The 21,564-nt window shown below is 36.2% G+C and overlaps 1 protein-coding gene across 2 annotated transcripts in view; it reads right to left on the reverse strand.

Annotated features, from left to right (window-relative positions):
* SH2D4B (SH2 domain containing 4B) overlaps positions 1-21,564 on the reverse strand; it is a 60,329-nt gene that overhangs the window by 16,993 nt on the left and 21,772 nt on the right. For both annotated transcript variants that reach the window (XM_010020797.1, XM_010020796.1), the window contains exons 4-6: positions 20,213-20,357; positions 12,837-13,047; positions 10,974-11,101 (exon numbers count right to left, since the gene is read on the reverse strand). In XM_010020797.1, coding sequence (XP_010019099.1) covers positions 10,974-11,101; positions 12,837-13,047; positions 20,213-20,357 — 484 coding nt within the window. The remainder of the gene's footprint in view (positions 1-10,973; positions 11,102-12,836; positions 13,048-20,212; positions 20,358-21,564) is intronic.

Here is a 21,564-nt window from a genome sequence, read left to right on the forward strand (position 1 = left end):
GCATTTGCCCAATGAAAGAACACTGAAATGTTCAGAAGTTAATTGAGTTTCATGGCAGCAAACAGAATACTGCATTACAGCTGCTGACAAGCTGCTAATTTGCTAGAGTTGCTGATGTTTTCCACTGGCCTTTTTGTATTGATGCTGATTTGTATTGACGTACCTATGCTATTTTAATTTTAATGTGCTTTTTATCTGAGTATATGCAAGTTAGATTTCATTCTTCATTGCACCCAACAAGGCTCATTAAACCTCTACTTCAACCTTCAGCTCCATAAGCAGCAAGAGTTAACGTTCTAATTTTGGGGTCCATTTCTGTAGAATGGGGTCCATTCTACATCAGCTCTAGAAATGGACTCCTAGAAAGGCAGCCCAAGGCTCATTCAGGTGGGAGGGACCAGAATGGCATTAGGGTGCAGTAAGCTCCAGCTTCTCTCTTCCCATGGAATGTTTCCTAAGGGTTGCTGTACATTCCTAGCATGAAACCATTAATTTCAGGAAGAACCTATAAATTTGCCCCACAGTTTACAGCTGACTGACACACTATCATGAATACACTGAGTAGGTATCAGCTGATAATGGTAATTACAAGCGCAGTTAGCTCTGCAAACACCACAACAGTTTGTGGTGTTCGCTATAAAAACTTTTCAGGAGGCTTTAATAATAATGTTCTTGATTGTGAAATAGAAGAAAAGCAATTGAATGTATTCTCCATTTGTTTTTTAATATCAAAACCTCCCCGCCTTGGTTATTAACAAAAATATGTCACACGGTCAAAAATAACAAACCAACCCTTCCCCTTTTTTATAATAAAAATAAGAGATCTAATAAGTAGGAAAACTTTACATGTATACAAATACATTCATGTGCCAATGATGGTTTTAAAAAGCACATATATCTTACAGCTTACTTAGAACACTACAATCTCATAGGTGTCAAATAAGCTGTCAAGATACATTTTCCATGAACCTAAATGACAACTGTAATAGTAAATCACAGTGTCAGCAGAGCTCACTCAATAGAAGGAGAAAAATAAAAGTCAGTGTTAACATGGAGCCCTGGAATTCAAATTTTACAGCTGGCGTTACAAACAGATAACTAAGCAGAAAATATATTGTGTTCTTTGCTTTTCATGCTTTTCTCATTTGTGAAGGAAAAATATTTTGTCTCACATATATTCCATTTGTGTAAGGTTTAGGAAGACATACATTTTTTAGGTAAATTTCCAGTCAAATCTGAAATCTTAAGTATCTTCTAGATGACACCAGTGAGCTTAGAAGAAATCTGTCTACATGTTTTAGAATATCATTAGAACTTGTATTGCTAAAAGGGATACAAATTTAAATCATGCTATATCTGGAGTATTTTCCTATAGTCAAATAAAAATGAGAGTTCCAGATACATTTCTACAAAGCAGATTGATGGTGATGTTTTCTGTAAGAACTTAAGAAATGATACTTCTTTATCCAGCTCAAAGACATATAAATCCTGGGATAAACTGATAACTAATTTTTCTTCTCAGACACTTAGCTAGATTTGGGAACTTTACACTAACTTTGTTAATTACAGTGCTTTCTAGCTGCTTGCAACATTCTTGCATATTGATTTAGTGTACTATTCCTCAGGGGAAAAAGTTACCTTTTATCACTCAATAAAGCAAGCCAGACACCGAAGCACTGTTGAAAGTCAAATGAGAGTAACACTGGGATAGTAAAAACTTCATGCCTAATGAGCGGCACTATAATAACCACGTGCAGCTCTTACACTGATCCAGTTCTGGATATCCTCTGGGGTTTGACCCAGTTCTCAGTTAAGACACTAAAACCCAGCCACTAAATATCCTCATTTCCAACCATCACTGGAACTAAGTGATCTAGTAGCTTGTTCAAACTCACAGCAGGATAATCTGAATTAGGTGTTTGAAGCCACTACTTTGTAAGCAGAAATGGCTTCAACAGAGGGACTAACTTCATCTGAGGTTCTGAAAAATTACGAACAGGAGCAAATGGAATTTTTTACTTAATTTCTAATACAAACTCTGGAATTAAGCTAAATTTCATCAATGGAACTATTCCAGTTTACATGATAAGAGGATCTGGACACAGACTGCAAGTGCGCAGATTCATTTATTGCTACCACCATCTTAGTTCTCAAAGCTTCTGTCCTCACCCTGTAAACAGTTGCATGGTTAAGAGAGAAAATAGGAGAGGGAGCTCTATCCCATGACTATACTATTACATTCTTGTATCTTGGATTGAAATACCTATAAATGTTTGCAGCTCACTTCAAGTACAAAAGATTCTTTTTATCAAGCATACTGGAATGAATCCATAATAGCCACATGCACTCGTGAAAGATCCATGCTGTGTTTAATTGTGAGAAGCAGTGCTAACAGCAGCGACAGAAAGTTCCATGGAATTATATATAATTTAGATCTAAATCCTCCCTATTACGGATTAAGAACTCTTGTGTATTATATTACAGATGCTGATCTCAGATAGAGAGGTAGGGTGTGATCCAGCCAGAGCCAATGCCTACCAGCATGCTAATCTGCATAGCAATTTTGGAGTTTTACCTCTTAAAAAGATTCATGAGTTCATGATTGACAGTCCCATTCACCGAAAGGCCAGAAGAAGGAAGAACTGATCTTTCTGAAACCCAAGAGGGAAAAAGGAGAGCTGTCATTCCCTTAACTTTTGCAGGGGAAGGGCAAATGTATGTTTCCCCCACTCCACCTCATTCTGTCTCCATGCCAGCATCACGTGATGAAGTTTCACATACAGGTTAGTCACCTACAGAATCAGAGAAATCTCTTCCCTTTGTTTTCATATCATCTCCTACTGTTTCTCTCTTGTGGTGAAAGCAGCTTAAGTGGCACAATCTGCTCCTAACTGGGTGAACTGAAGTTAAGCGAAACCAGCAACGTAATTTTGTGCAGTCACATGCTTCCCCCCAGCATGACTGCACACCATACCTGCTGATACCCTGTTTGAGAAAGTTGTGTTTGCTTAGCAGGAAAACAGCATTATTTCAAAGTAGCTGTCAAAGTAATTACTTGTAGTCTTTTGCCTTGAGGCTGGATCAATAGGACTGTGGTTTCAGTATTCTGTGTAGCAAGACTGAAGGACCAGTAAGAAGGGCATCTGCTGGGAAACCAGTAAAATTTTCTGGCCTTGAGTCTGCAAGTATTTGCTGCGCTTTAAACAGAAAATACTGCAGATAATAAATATAACTTAGTCGAGCATAAGATGAATACAGAAGCCTGTAAAATAGAAAGCATGTTACTGTAAGTGTGCAGGCAAAGGAACAAGAGCTGGAGGCATGGCGATAAACAGTTAGATACGGACTAAGAAAAAGCAGGATATCAGCCATTCATCCAAAACTAACAAGGTTCTACACAGGACACCTGTGGTATGCTAGAGGGGGGTGATCAGGAAACATCCAGATACAGCATTTAAAGATACACAGTATGAGCTGAATGTTTTGTGCTGGTAGCAACTGACATCTCAGTGTACCTTGTGCATGAATAAACTAACCATTAACATACACACAATTGACACCAAAAGGAGAAAGCATGATCCAGCAGGTACGGAACAGACTACAATGTATATAAAACGGTACCATAGCTCATATGTAGGCAGATGAACAAGGCCTTCCGTGTTCACTTTGGTTGCCATAAACAGTCATCATCATTTCTTCCAGTCTTAGTATAAGCAACATTTCTAGATACCGGGGATCTTTACCTGAATCTAACATTCTTTATTTTCTTTAAAATAGGTCAGTTTTAAGTCTTACATGCAATTTCTTCCAAATAACTCATGCTTTTCTATCACTTGGTTTTTACAAATGATGCTACATTTCCAAACACTAACAGCAGAGCTTTCCATTCAGGAATCACCTCTCCCTTCTGTTTCATGTAATGCGGTAAAGAAAACCTGGCTGAGGGAGCTGCAGTAACTGAGAAATGCACTCACACACAGCTCACTTCAATAAGGAGACAGAACACAGAACTGTAACCTAAAATTACAGGTAAACATACTAAGCTACCACGATGACTTACTAAATGAGAACATAATTTCTCACTATGTCATGCCCTAATAATAGCACATAAAGAAAATCTTGAAAGTGTTTTAAAGAAAGGGGGCAAGAAGCCTTTAGAATGTAAAGCAATTTGATTTTCAATAGCAAAATAATTTTTCATTAAGGGATTAGTAAATTCACCTAGAAGTAAATTCTATGAAAAACATGGTGCATATTCTTCTCAAATGCAAAGAACTGTCTGGCACAAATTTGAACTTGAAAAGATTTACTTTTTTTTTTTTTTTGTAATAACCTTTGACTAGCAGTGCACTATATGGGCACTGCGCCTGACCTGTTTGTACCCATGAAACACTTCATGAAACTTGTTTCCCCTTCGTGGTCATGCACTCTTTATTACCTCTCATTTTTAGTGTCTGCAATACTTGTTCAGAAAAACTGCCGCCTTCTATCTTTAGAACATGCCTAATCTTCAGTATATAGCTTCCAGTTAAAAAGCAGTGAAGAAGGACAAAGTATTGTAAAGAAATAAGAAAGCTCATTTCACATTAGCAATTAGCCTATTTACATTAATTATTCAATTGCCTTATTCTACAATTTCCCTGCTCTTCTTTTGTGCTTCTTTTCTCCTTGCAGCATGTTACAGCTCATGTTACCTCACTTTGATACTTTGCTCCCTTCCACGGGGAGCCAAGAGTCCAAAACTTTTGTTTGCTAATACCTGTTTGTGTAGACATTTCTAGTGCCACTTTTGTAATGGCACTAGAAAAACAATTCCAAATCCTTCAAAAGAACTGACAGATTGAAAGAATCATTATAACCCAAGTGAAATGACTTAGTATATGAAAGATCATCTTACTTCTCAGAAAACAGCATCACACCTTTCATTTCTTAAAGAAGCAGCTAAGAACTAAATTAGAGCTGAGGAAGTACTCGGGTTTTGTTGTGTTACGGGTCTGACTTGAGATATCCATAATTGAGTACCAGAATCTACCATAATATCTAAAGATTTAATTCCATATACTGCAACGTCTTTGAAAAATACTATCAGAACATCCAGCAGATGTTTGATAAGAATATGTTATGGAAATATATAAATATAGTGTTCCATCTCACAGGAAATAAACAGATGATCATGACTCTAATAACTATGTGTAAGTCCACCCATATGGAGAATATATATAAAACTGCAAGGCCAAACTAGTTCATGTATAGTGCCCCAATAAAACCTGTATGTGTAAACATTACTGCTTTATAATTATTTCAAAGTAAAGTAAAATTACAGAATTATTACTATTTAAAGGCTATGGTGCAAAATCAGAGTGAGCCTATCATCAGTCCTTCAAATGCTAGACACAGATTTTCCAACTTGAATTGCCTCTTCAGTGTTTAGCAACCCCTTTATATAATACAACAGAGGGCTCTCATTCATCCTGCCATAACCACTGTGATATGGTTATCATTCATCACTGTGTCTGAATTCAACAGTGATGAAAATCACAGGAAACCAATGTGCTCTGTTTAAAGACAGAATAGGTACAATAGGGGTGACAGTAGCACATGCCTCCCCCATCAGGGCTAACAGTATGCCTCAACCCATTTTCTAATGTAAGGTTTTGTGATGAGGGTGCAATTTGGCATCCAAATTTGTTCCATACCTGTTCTTCCTAAGCATCCCAGCAAAGGTAACACTCATTCCTAACAATGTTTTTTTGAGAAATCCACACAGATGAGGAATGATGATTAATGCTAAGTGACTGTGGCATTACTTGTTTTATACAAAATCAATCCTGTGGCAATAACTATCTCCTGTGTCAACGTGGGTATATCTTTGCGGCAGTCACAAGCCACAAAGCCTCAGATACACAAACTGCTGGTCACAACTGTGCCAGCCCTCTTCTTGAAAACAGGCTGGCAAAGCACAAAACAGAGAAATCTACCTTTGTTATAAAGAGAGTAAGGCATAGTCTCTTCTAAAATATATCAACTCAAAAGTCTTTTTTTAATGTTTCGCAGACAATTTTCAATATATTTTTTTAATATTCTGTAACTCTTTTAATCTCACACTTCCCCTTCTTCATGTACTTGAATAAATTAGAGACCCAGAGCTGTCCTGCAAATGTGTGCAAGGTAACAGGTACATAGTAATTGACGACTTTTATTTTAGCTGGTTTTATTGTTTGAGTCAGGAATTCTCTGATCCCATTCCAGATGTCGCCCCATCACAGGATATTTTAGACACCAAACTTTGCATATAGCTGTTTTTCGGATGTGTCTTTCAAGGCTTGTGGAGGACAGTGGAAAAGCTCTCAATTAATTCAGGAAGTTTTTAACAAGATCTTGTATCTTTTTCCCCAACAAAGTACCCCATCAACAACAACTGTAGAAAGGGAAAAAAAAGCAGACCTCTGGGGCTCAGTTTACTTAAGCAGAGAATCTATCTGTGTACTTTCTCAAATAGAAGTAAAAGCTAGATAATGAGAAAGCAGTGAATTAGAAAATAGATCATTAATATCAAGAAGGCTGTACTTAGGCTGGATTTACAACACTTGCTTTACGTCTTCCTAGCATGCATTTATTGAATGACTGGAAGGTTCTTCTTCAAGAGCAGAAGAAAAACTGTGGTTTTATGTTCAAAGCAGCAAACTATATTCTTAGATGTATTTCAAACCAAACCACTGCTATTTCTGAGTCCCTTAGAAAACACAATACCATCTATATTTTAAGAGGTATATTTCCCACTATTCAGCTATACCAATATGCCTAATGTTGTCATTACTGTTCAAGGACTCAAAATTAGTAGATGTTCAGAAAGATTAAGTTTGTAATCCTTTTACTGAGAGCATCTGATTTGCAGAAACACTGTCACTACTTAGGTCTGCTAGATTTATGTCTTGAAAACAAGTTTCTTGCTGAAAACAATATTCACCATGTGAAATTAAACCTCAATTTATAAACATTTGCAATACAATCCTGTTAAACCAAAAATTGTCTTTCCTGGATCCCCTTACCTCAGGGATTACTCAGCTTCTGTTTCTCTCAGAACTTTTCAATCCATCCTTCAACATGCTCTGATCAGCTTCTTCACAGCTTGCCACTCCCTTAGCTAGTAACTGCGCTGCAACTCTCATTTCCCTTGATAAAACAGTACTCCACTACAGGAACCATGCTACTGCAATTACAGTTTAAAGGTACAACCTTTAGGGCAACTACCTCATGTTTCCAGATCCGCGATATCAGCCTCTGAACTTTCCTTTCAACCTGAAGGCAAGTAGAGATCAGATAGTGCTACAGTAGATGCTTAGCAAATATGCAGAGCCACCTCACTGACAGGCAATGAATAAATTCCTCATTTTGTCATACTGTATTATAATCACTATACATCTAACAGATCCCTTGTGAATAAATAACATCAAAAGCCATAACCCACTGGTTTCAACTAAAGCTGGTGAAATACTTAGAGATAACTTCACCCTGCGAACAGCAACCCTGTCCTATGTTCTGGATGGAAAATAACCAGATACAGAACAGAATACGTGAGAGCAAAAAGTCTAACATCTGAAGTAAAAAAACCCAAACTCAAACCCAAAACCAAACAAAACCAACAAAATATCAAAAGTAACATCTGACAAACTAGTGGAAATGGAAAAATGCTGAAACAGATTTCAAGTAAAACAGGTTAAGGGCAAATGAAAGATAGAGCAAACAAATGGAACTATTACCTCTTCCAGCTAGCAGCATCCTTCTGTGAAATACTTCAGGGAGGAAGAGGCCTCCAGTTTTGTTGCCTTATGGAATTCCATTCCCATTATTTTATGCCTGCAGTAAACTGAAAACTACAATTTGCTAATGTCTGTGATAGAGCTTGCAAAAACTCTTCTAACATATAGGGAGGGCTGGTAACTTTCCTTCTACTTGCCATGGATTTCACAGAGCTTTGAAAAGAAAATTCCAAACTTGGCTAAAACAAAAAATGTCTCCCTTTCTAGCCCTCGCATCCTAAATCCTAAATCCTAAATATGAAATTACTTCCCAGCTTTCAAAACATACCAGCAACTGAGATCTTGGCAAAGAATGTTTTGAATTCAGATTTTTTTTTTAAATTCATACATCTTGATATAATATAGGATGCCCTTGTAAGTTAGATTCATCTACCCGTGTTCATCAATTAGCAGGTAAGAAATCAGAATTTATCTAAATTTAGACCTATTCCTTAGTTTCCATAGTCAAAAAATGAAGGCATAATTCTTTTCAATCAAGCCTAAGGCAACTCTTAGATAATACAAAAGAAACAGCCAGATTTTGTACAAAAGATAGGCACTGATCTTATATCCCAAGATAGTCTCAAAGGCACCTTAATTGCTTCCTCTGATTCTCCGTTATTTTAGCAGTTTGAGAACTGAGCACCATTGCACTGTAGCCACAAAGTGAGCATAAGCCATTTTAAAAAAGGTTCATTGTTTCCCAATCCAAATGAAGTAAATATCATCTAATTTTATAATTTCCTAAGGGGATAAAGGCACTTTTTTAAGTCATGAATAACACTTAAAAATAGATATTTAAAATGTTCTTCTTTACCAACTTAAAAAAATCATCCTGTACTGAAAGGGTAAACAATACAGTTGGTGGCAGGGACCTAGTACTCAAACACTGCCAACATTACACCTAAAATTCATCTGAACATTACAGTATTTGTCTTTAACATGTTAATTATTTATCAAGAAAACAGTAAAGCCTATTCAAAATGAGCTAAAAACATCTCTCAGTGGAGTTCAGATAACTGATGATAATTTCAAGAGACAAATATGGATAAAGTTGAAGCTAATATTGATTTAAGAAGTAACATTTTGTGAGTAAGGAAGAAAATGTGCAGATTTGAAAAAGAATTTTCTTTATTACAGATTTTACCACTTCAAATGAAATATTTTGTACTGATTCTTCAAATGAAGGTGAAAGGAAAACTTCAGGTACATTAAGTATGCCATAGGTTACCCTGTTTCGCATACCATTCAAATGCCCTAGACAGTATGTATTTCAAAACAGAATCCAGATCAGTTTGATGACTTAATGTGGCAAATATGCCAAATATATGAGGTTAAAGACATTTTCGCATTATTATTTGGACTTTGTTATTTTAGCTAAACACATCTGTCGCAGACCTTCGTCTCTGTGTAATGAGAAAATATCGTATGTCCAAAGTACAATTTGAAGACAGTGAATCAGCTAATGCTAAACTTTAGCTAAGAAGCTGAACAACCTGACACTCAAAGCAAGCAAGCAGAGGTCTGTTGACCTTGGCAAAACCATGTAATTCTGCAATAAATTAATAGCTACTTTTTTGGTATGGCTATAATAGATCTCTTAGTGTATTGCATTCAAAAAGCTTTTAACATGAGGCAGAATATTATATTCCCATTTTATGGTCCAAAACTGGAATATAACAAAATATAGAAGTTATTCGAGGATGTGAAGGACCTGTTTTGAGAGATGCTTGAGGTTTTAAGAACCTGTCATCATAACACTAGAAAACATTAAATACTAGGCAGCAGTTCTTTCCACAGAAACATCCACATAACCAAATGATGATTTCATAATTGCTACATTGGGTAGAGTGGTTAGCTGTAATTCTGGGCTTTGCAGAATGGCTTTCATTTGTATTGGCAATTTCTTATACAAGTCAGATATAGTCTGCTGTATTTTATTCATACACAAAAAACATCTATAATGTCCTGTTTTCCTGAATACCATACAAAACAACAACACATAGAAGATCCTAAGTAGGCTTATACAATAGTCACCAGAATCTATATTTGAATGAATAATAAAGAATAGACAAAAAAGATTTTTGGCTGATCAAAAGGTTTTTTGGTTGCCTTCCCCTTCCCACCTCACCAAATTAGAGGCAAATTCAATGAAGGGGGCTTTGGTTTGTTTTTTGCTCTGGATTTTTCATTTATTTGTCTTGCCCCAAAGTTTGTCTACATTACAAAATGTAACATAGTGCATAACACTACCGATCACTGCTTACTGCATCTGTAACAACCTGATGTTCAGTTTCCACCACTCCAGAGGAGTTACAAGGCACATGAGTTGTTCACTAAGGGTTATGATGAATCTGATTGGGGCTGCAGAAGCTAAACCAGCTAATCAGCAAATAGGTACAAAGAAGCATTCATGTGGATCTCTGCAAATAAAACCCCATAGCTTTGTGTTTGGGATCTATCTTAATTATCTTTGTCAGGCTCTGTGAGTAAGAGGAGGTACTTTCCTCACTTTCATAAATGCCATTGGATAGTCACAGTTTCTTAAGATACGAGCAGCATGATCTGAGAAACTAAAGAAAGATCACCAATTCTTCGGTTCTTGCTGTGATTAACATATTAACCCTAAACCACAGAAATTAGACTGCACAAGCCCAGATGCCTTCTAAACTTAAGGCATGAATTACGTTCGTCATTACTTATGCCGATTTATATGGATGTGAATTTTGCATGAGCAGGAAAAACATTTACAACTGGTGACACAGAAAGATCATGGTTGAAAATACTTTTGGAAAATGTCCACATATGAAATTTTAATCAGTTTGTCTCTCAGAAGAAAACCACACCGTCTTCTGTAAGAAAACAAAAAACTGCCTGCATCATTGGTCCTGATACGCTTGCTCTTAAACGGCAAATATATTTGGGCCAAAATATTCCTGAAAAAAACCCAAACTTTGGCAATATGAATCACAAACTACTGTACTTAATCAGAAAAAAGAAAACTGGAAAATCATATGCTAATAATAGGAATGATGCAAAAATCTTGTTTTAACAGGCACCATGTTTCACGATGCCAAGTAGATGTTCCTTTTTGTGATGAAAGCTGGCAGGATTTATTTCCTAAGTGTATGCTTACAGCTCTATTTTAAAAGAAATTAACGATCAGTGTATTACCATGAAACCATTGAGCAATCCTGTTGGTGTTCCTCTCAAACCCAGCACGTCGAGGGATCTGCTCTTCTTTGAACCAGCGAATGATGACATCTTGGGAAAAGGGTCTAGAAGGACGCTCCCAGATGTTACTGCATTGAAAGGCAAGTAATTACAGAAAAGAGTCATAAGAGAATAAGCAGTATGCAAAACCAAGGGACAATAGAAATATTAATCTATTTTTTACACATTTACAAAACATTCAGCAAAATAAGACAGAAAAGAAAAAAAATGAATGGAACCTTTCTAAACTATATAGAAGTTATAAGAAAGAAAGATCTTAAGTAAAAATAGAAGAATACTATTTTCTAGTGACTTAAAAGAAAAGTCAAGGCAAAAACTAAAGAAGCTACGCTTCATGCTGAAAAACTTGAGAGACACAACACTGAACCCACATTCCCTTGAGGCAAAAATATCTGTCTCAGACTACTGGTAAATAACAACATATTGTGCATCTCTTCCTTGACCTCTCAGGTCACTGGCAAAGTAAAATTTTAGATACACATCTGTTCCTGCTCAAACATACCAGCATTAGGTGTGAGAAACTGAATTATACACATTTATGTATATTCACTATTAAAGAAACATTTATTTTCTTGATACCTTCAAAATCAAGTCATGGGCAAACAAAGAGGAGCCTTAAGAGATAACAAAAACAAATATTGTCTGGTTTTTGTAGTATAAACATAGCTTAGAAAGAGATAAGTAGTACTGAACATGAGCTGGAGAATGATCAGAATATTTTTCAGCTTTTTTTCATGCCCATTTTGAAAAGGATCACATCTAGCACCACCAAATTCTATAGTAAATAACCTCACCTCACATCCTCAGAACTTCAGGCCAAAGTTATAGACTGCCTTTTCAAAATCTGCCACTTTTACTAGTGCTTTTTCTACTTCAATTTGAAGACGACTTTCAGTAGTTTGGACAAATAATAAGATAATTCCTTTGACAAGTTGATTTGATGGTACCTTTAAATTCCTGCTCTCTCCAAGAGTGAAATTCTGATTGGTCCTCAAACTGGGAGTTTTGGTTGCTGTTACAGGAGAGTTTCTGTGCCTCAGCACAGTAGAGCAAAGAACTACTCAAAATACATTTCCAAACGATTCTCACTGGTGCTACAATGACTGGTAAATTAAAAAATAATGTAATGGCACTCTTTCCTTTCTGATCTTGGATATTGGTTGTTGGGATTATTTTATTATGTTTTTTTAGCATTTAATGCTACCATCGTGCCAGTGCTCACATTGCCTTTGTCATCACATGAAGCCAAATTACTGGTATAAGAAATACCCAGGAAAAGAGTAGAGTGATTAGTCAACTCTCTAGCACCCATCTGCCAGTTCAGATTCTTCCCCTCTGCAATTCGCGGCACCCCCTAAATAGTCAGGTGAAAGAATAATAAACTCCAAAGATACTTGATTTTTCCTGAAATAAAAACTTGAACCCCCTGAGACTTAGGAGTATGGCAGCTGTCTGTAAAATTTTTCAAAGAGCTGTGAAGCAGTGGGCAGAGTTAGGACTTGCCTAAGAATTTGTCCATTTGACTTCTCCATATCACAGCCCTGCACACTAATTTAATACCGACTTTTGAAAGATCCATCTCTCTCTGCGTGAACTCTAACACATCTGTCTGAAAAATAAATGGCATTTGGTTTACATTAAGCATTCATCTGTTTTAATTTTTCTTTAAATATTCTTTTTCTTGTTGTGGTGAAAGAGCAAGACTGAGAATTTCCAACAATTGAAGAAGAGCTTGTTGAAATGGTGAGGATTGGAGAGGCATCAATTCAACATAAATTATCTCTGACTTGTGTACAAACCAACCTGGATGCTGCAGAGAGAGGCTGCAAGGGACTTGCACTGTTGTTGTTCAGTTTTATTTCCTGATCGTTATTCAGGCTTGCCCCCTGGAACAAATTACTTAGGCCAGCCACTCTTCCCTTCTGGATGGCACGCAAGGATTGTCGTCGGTATTCATCCCGAGCCCTGCGTGCTTTGTGGCTCCTTTCCTCATCTGCAGCTTTGGAGCGACGCACTGGGTGGAATGAATGGGAAGGGTGAGGAGGAGAGACTTTAGACATACAACCAACCTTTCCTAATAGAATTACTTTTATTCCTTATATGACCTGATTTTAAGAACGTTGAAATTACAATGCACTACCAAAGAGATGGCTAACTGGATGACTTCCCTGACGCTTCAGATACAGGCCCACCATTAGAAAAAGCATGCCAGACTTGAGCTATCAATGATCTGATGACTGCTAGCAATAATTGAGCCTCTACATAGTGCAATTAAATCTGACACTTGCTTTGGCTGTAATAAGAGAAATTCTGCTTCAGGGTATCTTTTCCATTGGCAGTGCAGCAAGTTTTATGTTTCAAGAAAGAATGTTGACTACTAGAATGTTGAAAGAATGTTTCAAGAAAGAATTCTTTGCAACTATGCACATAACCAAAATTGTAGGAGCTATTCTCAAAATTTACAGTTAGATAAAAACTAACATGTAGGTCACACTTTCTGTTGTTACTGTTGCTTTCTTTCTGAAAGGCCTATGCTATCTTTGTTACAGTACTTATGGTCACAGAAGTCTCCATCTTGAAAATTGCAGTCTAAAAATATGTTCAGTAACAATGGAGAAGTTAATCGCCATTGGAAAGGGCATACTGACGCTATGGATGGGGTTGTCTCACACTTTAGTCTCTCAAATTGCATATAAAGAAACAGAATCTGTACTGGAAGATTTAATACACATCTATCAATAGCACTGACCAGGGAGTTAAGCATTTCCATAACCTGAAATGAGACTGCTGCTCTGTCCCTTGCAGGTCAGGCATCTTTCACGAAAGCTTCTTCATTTTAAAACTAACGTACTAAAAATCCTGTCTTCAAAAGGGTATATCTTAAATGCTGCAAGAATTGTACTGTAAATATTCATCGTCTATCAGCTCTTTTCTGGTGCTTCGAGCCCCATTTTGATGATTTTTTTTTTTTTTTTTTTTTTTTTGAGATAGAAATAACTTCAGGCAGGCAAATTATTCCAGTGCAAAACAAACCTTTAACATCCAGTGAAGCAAATATTAAAGCAGCAAGCTATTGCCTCCAGTAACAATTATCAATCCTGCCATGACTATCCTGGCTTAGATCGTACCCAATTCACAAAGTGCACAGACTATTTCTTACTCTTCTGTGATTGTACCTGTGACTAGGAATGGCATGATATAAAACCAGACAGATGCATTTCATTAGGCTGTTCGCACGCCTCTGGTTTACATTCCTGATTTAAAGCAAGCAAAAGTATAAACAGATTTGTCCAAATTATGAAAAGGTTTAATGGAATCAAGAAATAAAAGTGCTCAAAGCAAAATGAAATGAAATAAAACCCTCAAATGAGGGAAAACAACTTTTAAGCTTAGAGTTATATTATCATAGGTAGCAAGATATACAGAACTAAAAGCTTAGCAACACAGCATAAAAAATGAGTCATAGATGCTTCATGTGTATATAACTGGCAGGATTTCAGTTTCCCTTAACTACATACAGAGTAGTTTTAGCTAAACACAATACCAAACAACTGTACAGCACAGAAAATATGAGTAACAGGTTTCACTATTTATCTAACAGATTGTTATTTTTAAGGGTAGATAATATCACCTAAATACGCTACTTCAATGGCTCCGGTATATTAGTTACAAAAATTCTGTGATTTATCATTTGTAAAGCCACTCAGTAATGGCTGCTTTAAATGTGGACTTTGCATTTACAACAACATCAGACATCAAGGAAGATGAGTGCAATGCAACTTGGTAAGACATTTAGAAACCAGCCACTGGTTGTCACAGATGGTGGTCAAACTGCCTGGAGCTTTCTGGGATTCTTTTCTACTGATGTACAGGCTGCCTGGTAGTAAAAAAGGCAAGGTATCTTCATGCCCCACTTTCCTCAGCAACAGACACTCTTTTCAACAGACATTCTTACTGTATTCTTACTAGCCAATAAATAAGTCTCTGCCATCAGAAGCTAGTGACCTGGACTACTTTTTCCCAAACTATCAAGTTTTAATATTTCTTATTACAAAATAGTTGAGAGAGTTTTGTAACTTTTAAATATTTACATGATACGAAATGAAGAATTTGATTGATTCGTCAAGTTTGCAGGAAATCTACAGCTCAGCCCAGTCCTGTTGTTCCATCTCCACTACCAGTCTTCTCTTCAGGTGTTGGTGAATCCGATGACAGATGCATCCTCCTTCAGCACTTACAAAATTAAGCATTCTTCCACCCTGATGGCACTGTAATTGTTTAGCAATGCCTTTATATAGTTTAGGTTTACACAGTTTAGGTTTATAGAGAACTGTTTAGGTGACAATGTGATTGTAGCTGCAGTAGAGCAGGCCAAAAATGAGTTATCAAACCCTTCTGGGTGGTAAAAATATCAAGACTGAGGTCTGTGCTGTCATGATTACATGGTTATCATTGCTAGAAAAAATAGTTTAAGGCCAGCTTAGACATGTCTACATGACCTGCAGTGTGAACATACTCTAACAACAAAAAAGAAACCACACAGCTTGCATATGGAATACCTTTTATGATCCTATAGATCTCACTGAGTTCCCCTTGTTTTCCTTGAACAGCTTAAGAGAATCTGCTATTCTTCTGTGCTAACCTAAGTGGTCTTTTGAGTGAAAAAGCAAGATTCCCTTTTATATTTTTCTCTTAGGATTGTGAAATCCCTATTAGCAGTCCTGGCAAAGTTCTAACACCAAATCTTTGATACAGATGAGGATTAATTAATGCTTTGCTACAGCTGAACTTGATTACACAAGAATAGGAACTCTCCATTTTGTACAATCTATTTTGTGCTTTTGAATAGCTGTGAGTTACAGTCAGAGCTATATGAAAGCAGAAAGAAACCCATGTGCTATGAATATGCATCCTCATTTAAAAATTATTTTGTTTCAGCTTTACCGTTGTTAATAATTCTTGGAAGCTTGTTTATGAGCAATTCAGAATGACTACTTGATAGGTAAAATTCAGTCTTTAAATTTTGCGAGTGCGCATAGTAATGACATGGTGTTTTCTCCCTTCCTAACAGGAAAATAACCTCCCCAAAATACTCTGTGATATGGCTTCATTTCAGCAATCTGCTTATCTGAAAGCATGTGAATAATCCCATCCCTATTCAACAACACACCTTGTGACCTACTGAAGTTCAGTGAGCAAATACTCAAGGTTGAGCACTTTCTTAGTCAATGCATAGCTGAACTGGGGACTACTCACTTCAAAATTCAGCACTTCATCAAATGCTCCTGCCAGTAATCTCACTCATTTGAATTTCTGTGGAAAATAAGCACCAAACAAACATGAATTCCTTTAAAATTCAGAGAAAAACAAATTCATGGACATAGTTTATAGAAGAACATAAAAATGTAACAATATAAAAGAAGATATAATGAGTCAGCCTGGTATCCTATTTCCAACAGACACCAAAAGTGGGTGCTTTGGGAAAGGCATAAGAATAGATCAAGTCACTCAACTCTGTTTACATTTTTACTGGAATAATTTGTGTTTGGAGATGAGTAAAGCTGGTCAGATGGTATATCTAAGCACTTCATTGTTTGATGCAGTTTGCAAGGGGTTCTAAGTGTATTAACAGAATGCCTTCTGCAATATTCAATCAGATGAATATTTATGCTATAGTTTTTCCTATTATGTTTCGCAGATTTCTGCTCTCACAAAGAGATTGGTCTCACACTTGGAGACTGTGACATACAGTATTGTTTACTGAATACTCTAGAAACCTACAAAATAGAACAGCCTGTAGAAAGCTCCAAAACTAGTCAGAATATATGCACTCCTCTATCCAAGCTTAGCCTTAGTTCTCACTTCTTAGTTTCAAAAAAAAAAAACCCCAACCCAACAACTTTGAACAGTGGACTCTTTGAATCAGCCTTTTCCACTATTCATCTTCTCATTTGCCAACTGATATACTTGGTTCCACATATTAACTCACAACTGCCATCTAAAACACCCCAACGTATATCTATTATATGAAATCAAAGTGTATAATTGCTCTTACAACACTGTTTTTTCCGTTTAGTACTGATTTCTAAAGTTATTCTACATTTGTCATTTAGTATATTAAAAAGCACTAAAATTACGTATTTCAATTAACACAGTGGTTCTATGGGCTTTTATTGTTATTTGGCATAATCAGGGAAACAGCAGAAGCAAACTGAACCGAGCAACAGGAACTAATATTAGCAACACTTTGCTTATTGCCTTGGCAATAAACAACTAAGGGATAATGTGATGAGGAGAGATGAATCCTCATCACATTCTAAATTCCATCTACTAAATAAATTAGTAGTGTCATCAATATCATAGCTACATTTGCTCTCCACAATAGCTGTTCTTCAGTACTGACCCCCCAGCACTGTTGAATATGAAGGGCTGACTTCAAGGAGGTAAGACACAAAGGAGCCTGGCCTTGTTCCTAATGGGCAATATGGTTTCCATTGCAGGTGTGTAGATACAAAAGATGTTAATGTTACATCTGTTTGTAATTCTCTTATACATTCATGCATTTGTTTATTGCTTAGAAAAGATGACAAGTTAATAGCTTTGCCTAACTTCACTATATTTCCTCTCTGTGTCCCAAAGGAATATTTGAAGACCAAATGAAAGGATTGTCATAAAAAGGGAAAAAAAAATAATCTGGAACTGAAATCAGAAGTGAAAAATCTGATGAACCTGAGGGAATAGTTCGATAGCAATTTCAGATGTTCCCACTTCCTAATATTTGTTATTGCCTGTCTGCTGGGGTTTCTGGGTTCTGTTAAGGAAATGGAAGATGTTAACATTCCTGAGGAAGCTCCATGCAGTCTGATGGCATAGTCTAAACCAGTCAGGAACTGGTTTCAGATAAGGCACCAAACACTGCATCTTCATATCTTAAGTCGTCACACCCATTTACTAATGGAACACAGTTCTAAGCTGTCAAACCAATTGGGATAAATTGAGACACTGAGATAAGCATAAGAGGATAAACAAGGATGTGATACACTCTAGTCATTAGTCTGCACTTAGTTTAATGCTAAATCAATTACTGATAACAGCATAAACTCTGGCAGCACAGAATTTATAGTAGGCTGCAAAACCCAACTATGGTGCTACCAGCTAGAAGGTGCTGAGCTTTTGTTTTACTACAGCAGCACTATTATTGGTGACGAGGCTAGACAGCTTGAAATTACTGCAGTCAGCCACCCTTTTCACCACAAGCAGACAGGCTTATAGCCATTGAGGCACACAGTCTAAAGGTGATAGAATTCCTTCAGAGCATACAGAATTCCCCAAAGGTTATACAAGAAAAAATACTGATGGTAGATTATATCCATCAGCGTATGATGCAGTCGAAAGTGTTTTAACAGATCAAGAATGCTACTACAGAAATCATGGTCAAAACCTTTCAGAGCTTATTCCTTTCTTCTCTGCCTTCTCCCATAATTCCTCTATTGCATTTCTGATCTCCGTTCTCTACATAACCAGCATTCCTTAAGAAAACAGAGGCAATAATTCAAAACCTCTGTTACCTCTTTAGTGAAATAGTAAGAGGATAAGTTACAGCATTTAGTTACAGTAATGTTTAAGGTATTTTGGTTTATTGCCAATTTCAATTTTTTTGTTTGTTTGGTTGGTAGTTAGTTGGTTTTTTTTTAATAACATGGTTGCAAATATATTTTCTTTCCTTATATACCACCAAAGAAATACTAAAGCACATAATATCATCCTCTGTGCTAGGTTGCCAGCTGATGCTAGTTTTCTACAAAACTAAAGGGCTACTTTTTTTCCCGAACTCATTCTGCTCTTTAAACACTCAAAATATAGAAAGCTACAGTTTTCATTTCCAAATAAACACACATGGATTTAGATAATTCTCCAGGAAATAATTACCTTCTTTTTATTGACTGTTATATACAGAGGTTTTATTGATCAAAAATGAGCATAGCCTGCTATGATCTTGGAAAATGGCAGCAGTGCATCTTATACAGGTTTAATTCACTAAATGATTCACTATCACACCAATTCCAGGTAATAGGACTCTAGTAATCAGTTCTCAGGTACTCCTAAAGTGATAAATAAAACCATAAAATAAACTCAATGCATATTTTGAAACATTTCTTTTACTTCTGACAGGAAATATGTAACACTACAGCAATATTTTTTTCTACTTCATGAGGTATTTCATGCAACACATACTATCAGCTGCATATATCTCCATTTTTCGTATTAGTTGATGAACCTTTGTGTTATATATATGCAATACAATAACCTCCCATCAGCTAAAACTTTCTAATTGTTACATTTCCTTCTTCTGCAGAGTAATTAAATCAGTATAGATGTGGGAAATAAAAAATATTCTTCTCCCAACAAAAAAATACAATTCTCATTGCAAACAAATTTCCTACTTCTAAAGCCACCTATACAACAGACATCCAGATGGATACAGATGTACGTTTTATTCACAGTAACCTATTAAGTCTTTTTTACTCATAATATGGACCTTTACTTACCTACAGTATGCGTGTATACATATATATGTAGTAATATATTTGTTCTGTTCCTTAAAGGCTTTCAAAAATCACTAACTTTTTTTTTAAATTAATCACAATGGCAATATTAATAAAGAATTTCAAGATGTCTAAAAAGGTACAGCACTTTTGATAGTGAGACCATCATCATAATGATTTTTTTCAGGGCAACAATCTAAATATTATTTACTGCAATTTTTTGCAATATAGTGTGTCACTGCCATATGGAAATAATTAAAATACAGATGAAGACAGATTTTACCTCTTCAAAGACAGCTGAGGACAAGCTGTCAAATAACTGAGTCCAGAATTACTATTAGCTGAAATTGTTAATTAATGACATTAGACAAAAAATTAATGATCTCAATCATTGTGCATGAAAAAAATTCGATAACACACTGACATGGATTCTCATTTAGAAAGAATGTGAAATTGGTAAACTCACAGTAACTTCTGTTTGTGAACTCAGGCTGCTATTTTCCTGCAAAAAAATACAGCATTTTGCATTGCTCTAGGTAGAAGAGATTTTCAGCAACACTGTTTTCCATTCTACCAGTCTCCTTTTATTTGCCTTCAGAAAAACATTAATTCTGTGAAGGTAATTTTACTCACGCTGTTCTTCCCACTCCTGGTCATCATCGCTGTGTTGACTATGCTGCTGAGCTTGCTTGAGGCTTAGATACAACTCTTTTGCTCGAATTTCTTCCTGTTGCCTTATTTGTTCTTCACCTTTTTGTCTTTCTTCTTCTTCTCTTTTCTAGGCAAAATGAAGTAAAATAGAGGTGAGGAAGAATGTGCCAAAAGTTAGGACACTGCTTCAGTTGCTTCCTCCCACAGGGTAGCTATATTCCCTTTGACAAATCACTCTCTCTTCTAACTTTGGGTTCCTCACATATCATAACAGGCATAATAGAAGTTTCCTACCTCTTAGAAATTTCTGATGAAGATACGTTTTGAGATGCACAGGTATTAACAGGAATAAGGAATATCTAAGTACCTGAGACCTGAAGTCTATATGGAAAACATGTTTTATTGTGTGGCACCAAAGCCTCTGCTATCCTACAATCCACAAGCAATGCTTGTTTTATGTCCACATGTACACTGGAGATATCCCTGTCACTCAAACAGTATACACATCATCTACAGAATTTGCCGAATTCGGTAAGTGATTTACTGGTCTTCTTAGTTTAGCAACTGTCACCACGTGCCATGCTAATCAACACAGAGAATAACTTTTTCCAAATAGCAAGATGATTACATTTTGGAAGAAAAGCCAGGTCTTTCAGCATACACCAGTTGCTTTGCAAAATATAGCCAAAAGTAACATACAAAAAAAGTTCCCTTCCAAGAAGACCACAAAGGAGTTGAAAATCTGATAAAGATTGCCTCTACAGCTGGCCTTCAACATACTACTGATAATACAGGAGCTTGAGTCATGCAGAAATAGAATCTGTATCTGTTTCCTAATAATCTGCTACCCAAATTCCTTAGGTAGCAGAGAAGCAGATTTAATTCATTGTTCAATTGAACCCTCCAAAAAACAAAACCGAACTTAATGAAGTCTTATTCATATTATTGAGATAACTTGAATTATGAGAAGAACATTTTTGTATTTTATTCTATAATGGAACCAACACTATACCCTTTTGGGTAAGAAACTTATGGATAAGAATTTTGTTATAAGTCACTGAGTAAAATCACCCTGGATTATTAACCTAGTTATATGACCTAAACTATAAGTAAGGGGAGTCCAAAGTAGATTGTGAGTTGTTGCAAAATGTTAAACTTATCAAACTTCTAGGGTGAAACAACTGACATCTAGTTGAATAAAATCTAGTGAAACTCTATGTTTTACATTAGGAGACCTGGGGGAGATACTTCTGTCTTCCTTAAATAACTTTTATTCATTAAAGGGCAGAAGTGGGATTTCACCAGATTTTTGCATTTTCCTTTCTCCAGTTCAG

The sequence above is a fragment of the Nestor notabilis genome, unplaced genomic scaffold (genome assembly GCF_000696875.1).
Source record: "Nestor notabilis isolate BGI_N333 unplaced genomic scaffold, ASM69687v1 scaffold2248, whole genome shotgun sequence".
Lineage (NCBI taxonomy): Eukaryota > Metazoa > Chordata > Aves > Psittaciformes > Psittacidae > Nestor > Nestor notabilis.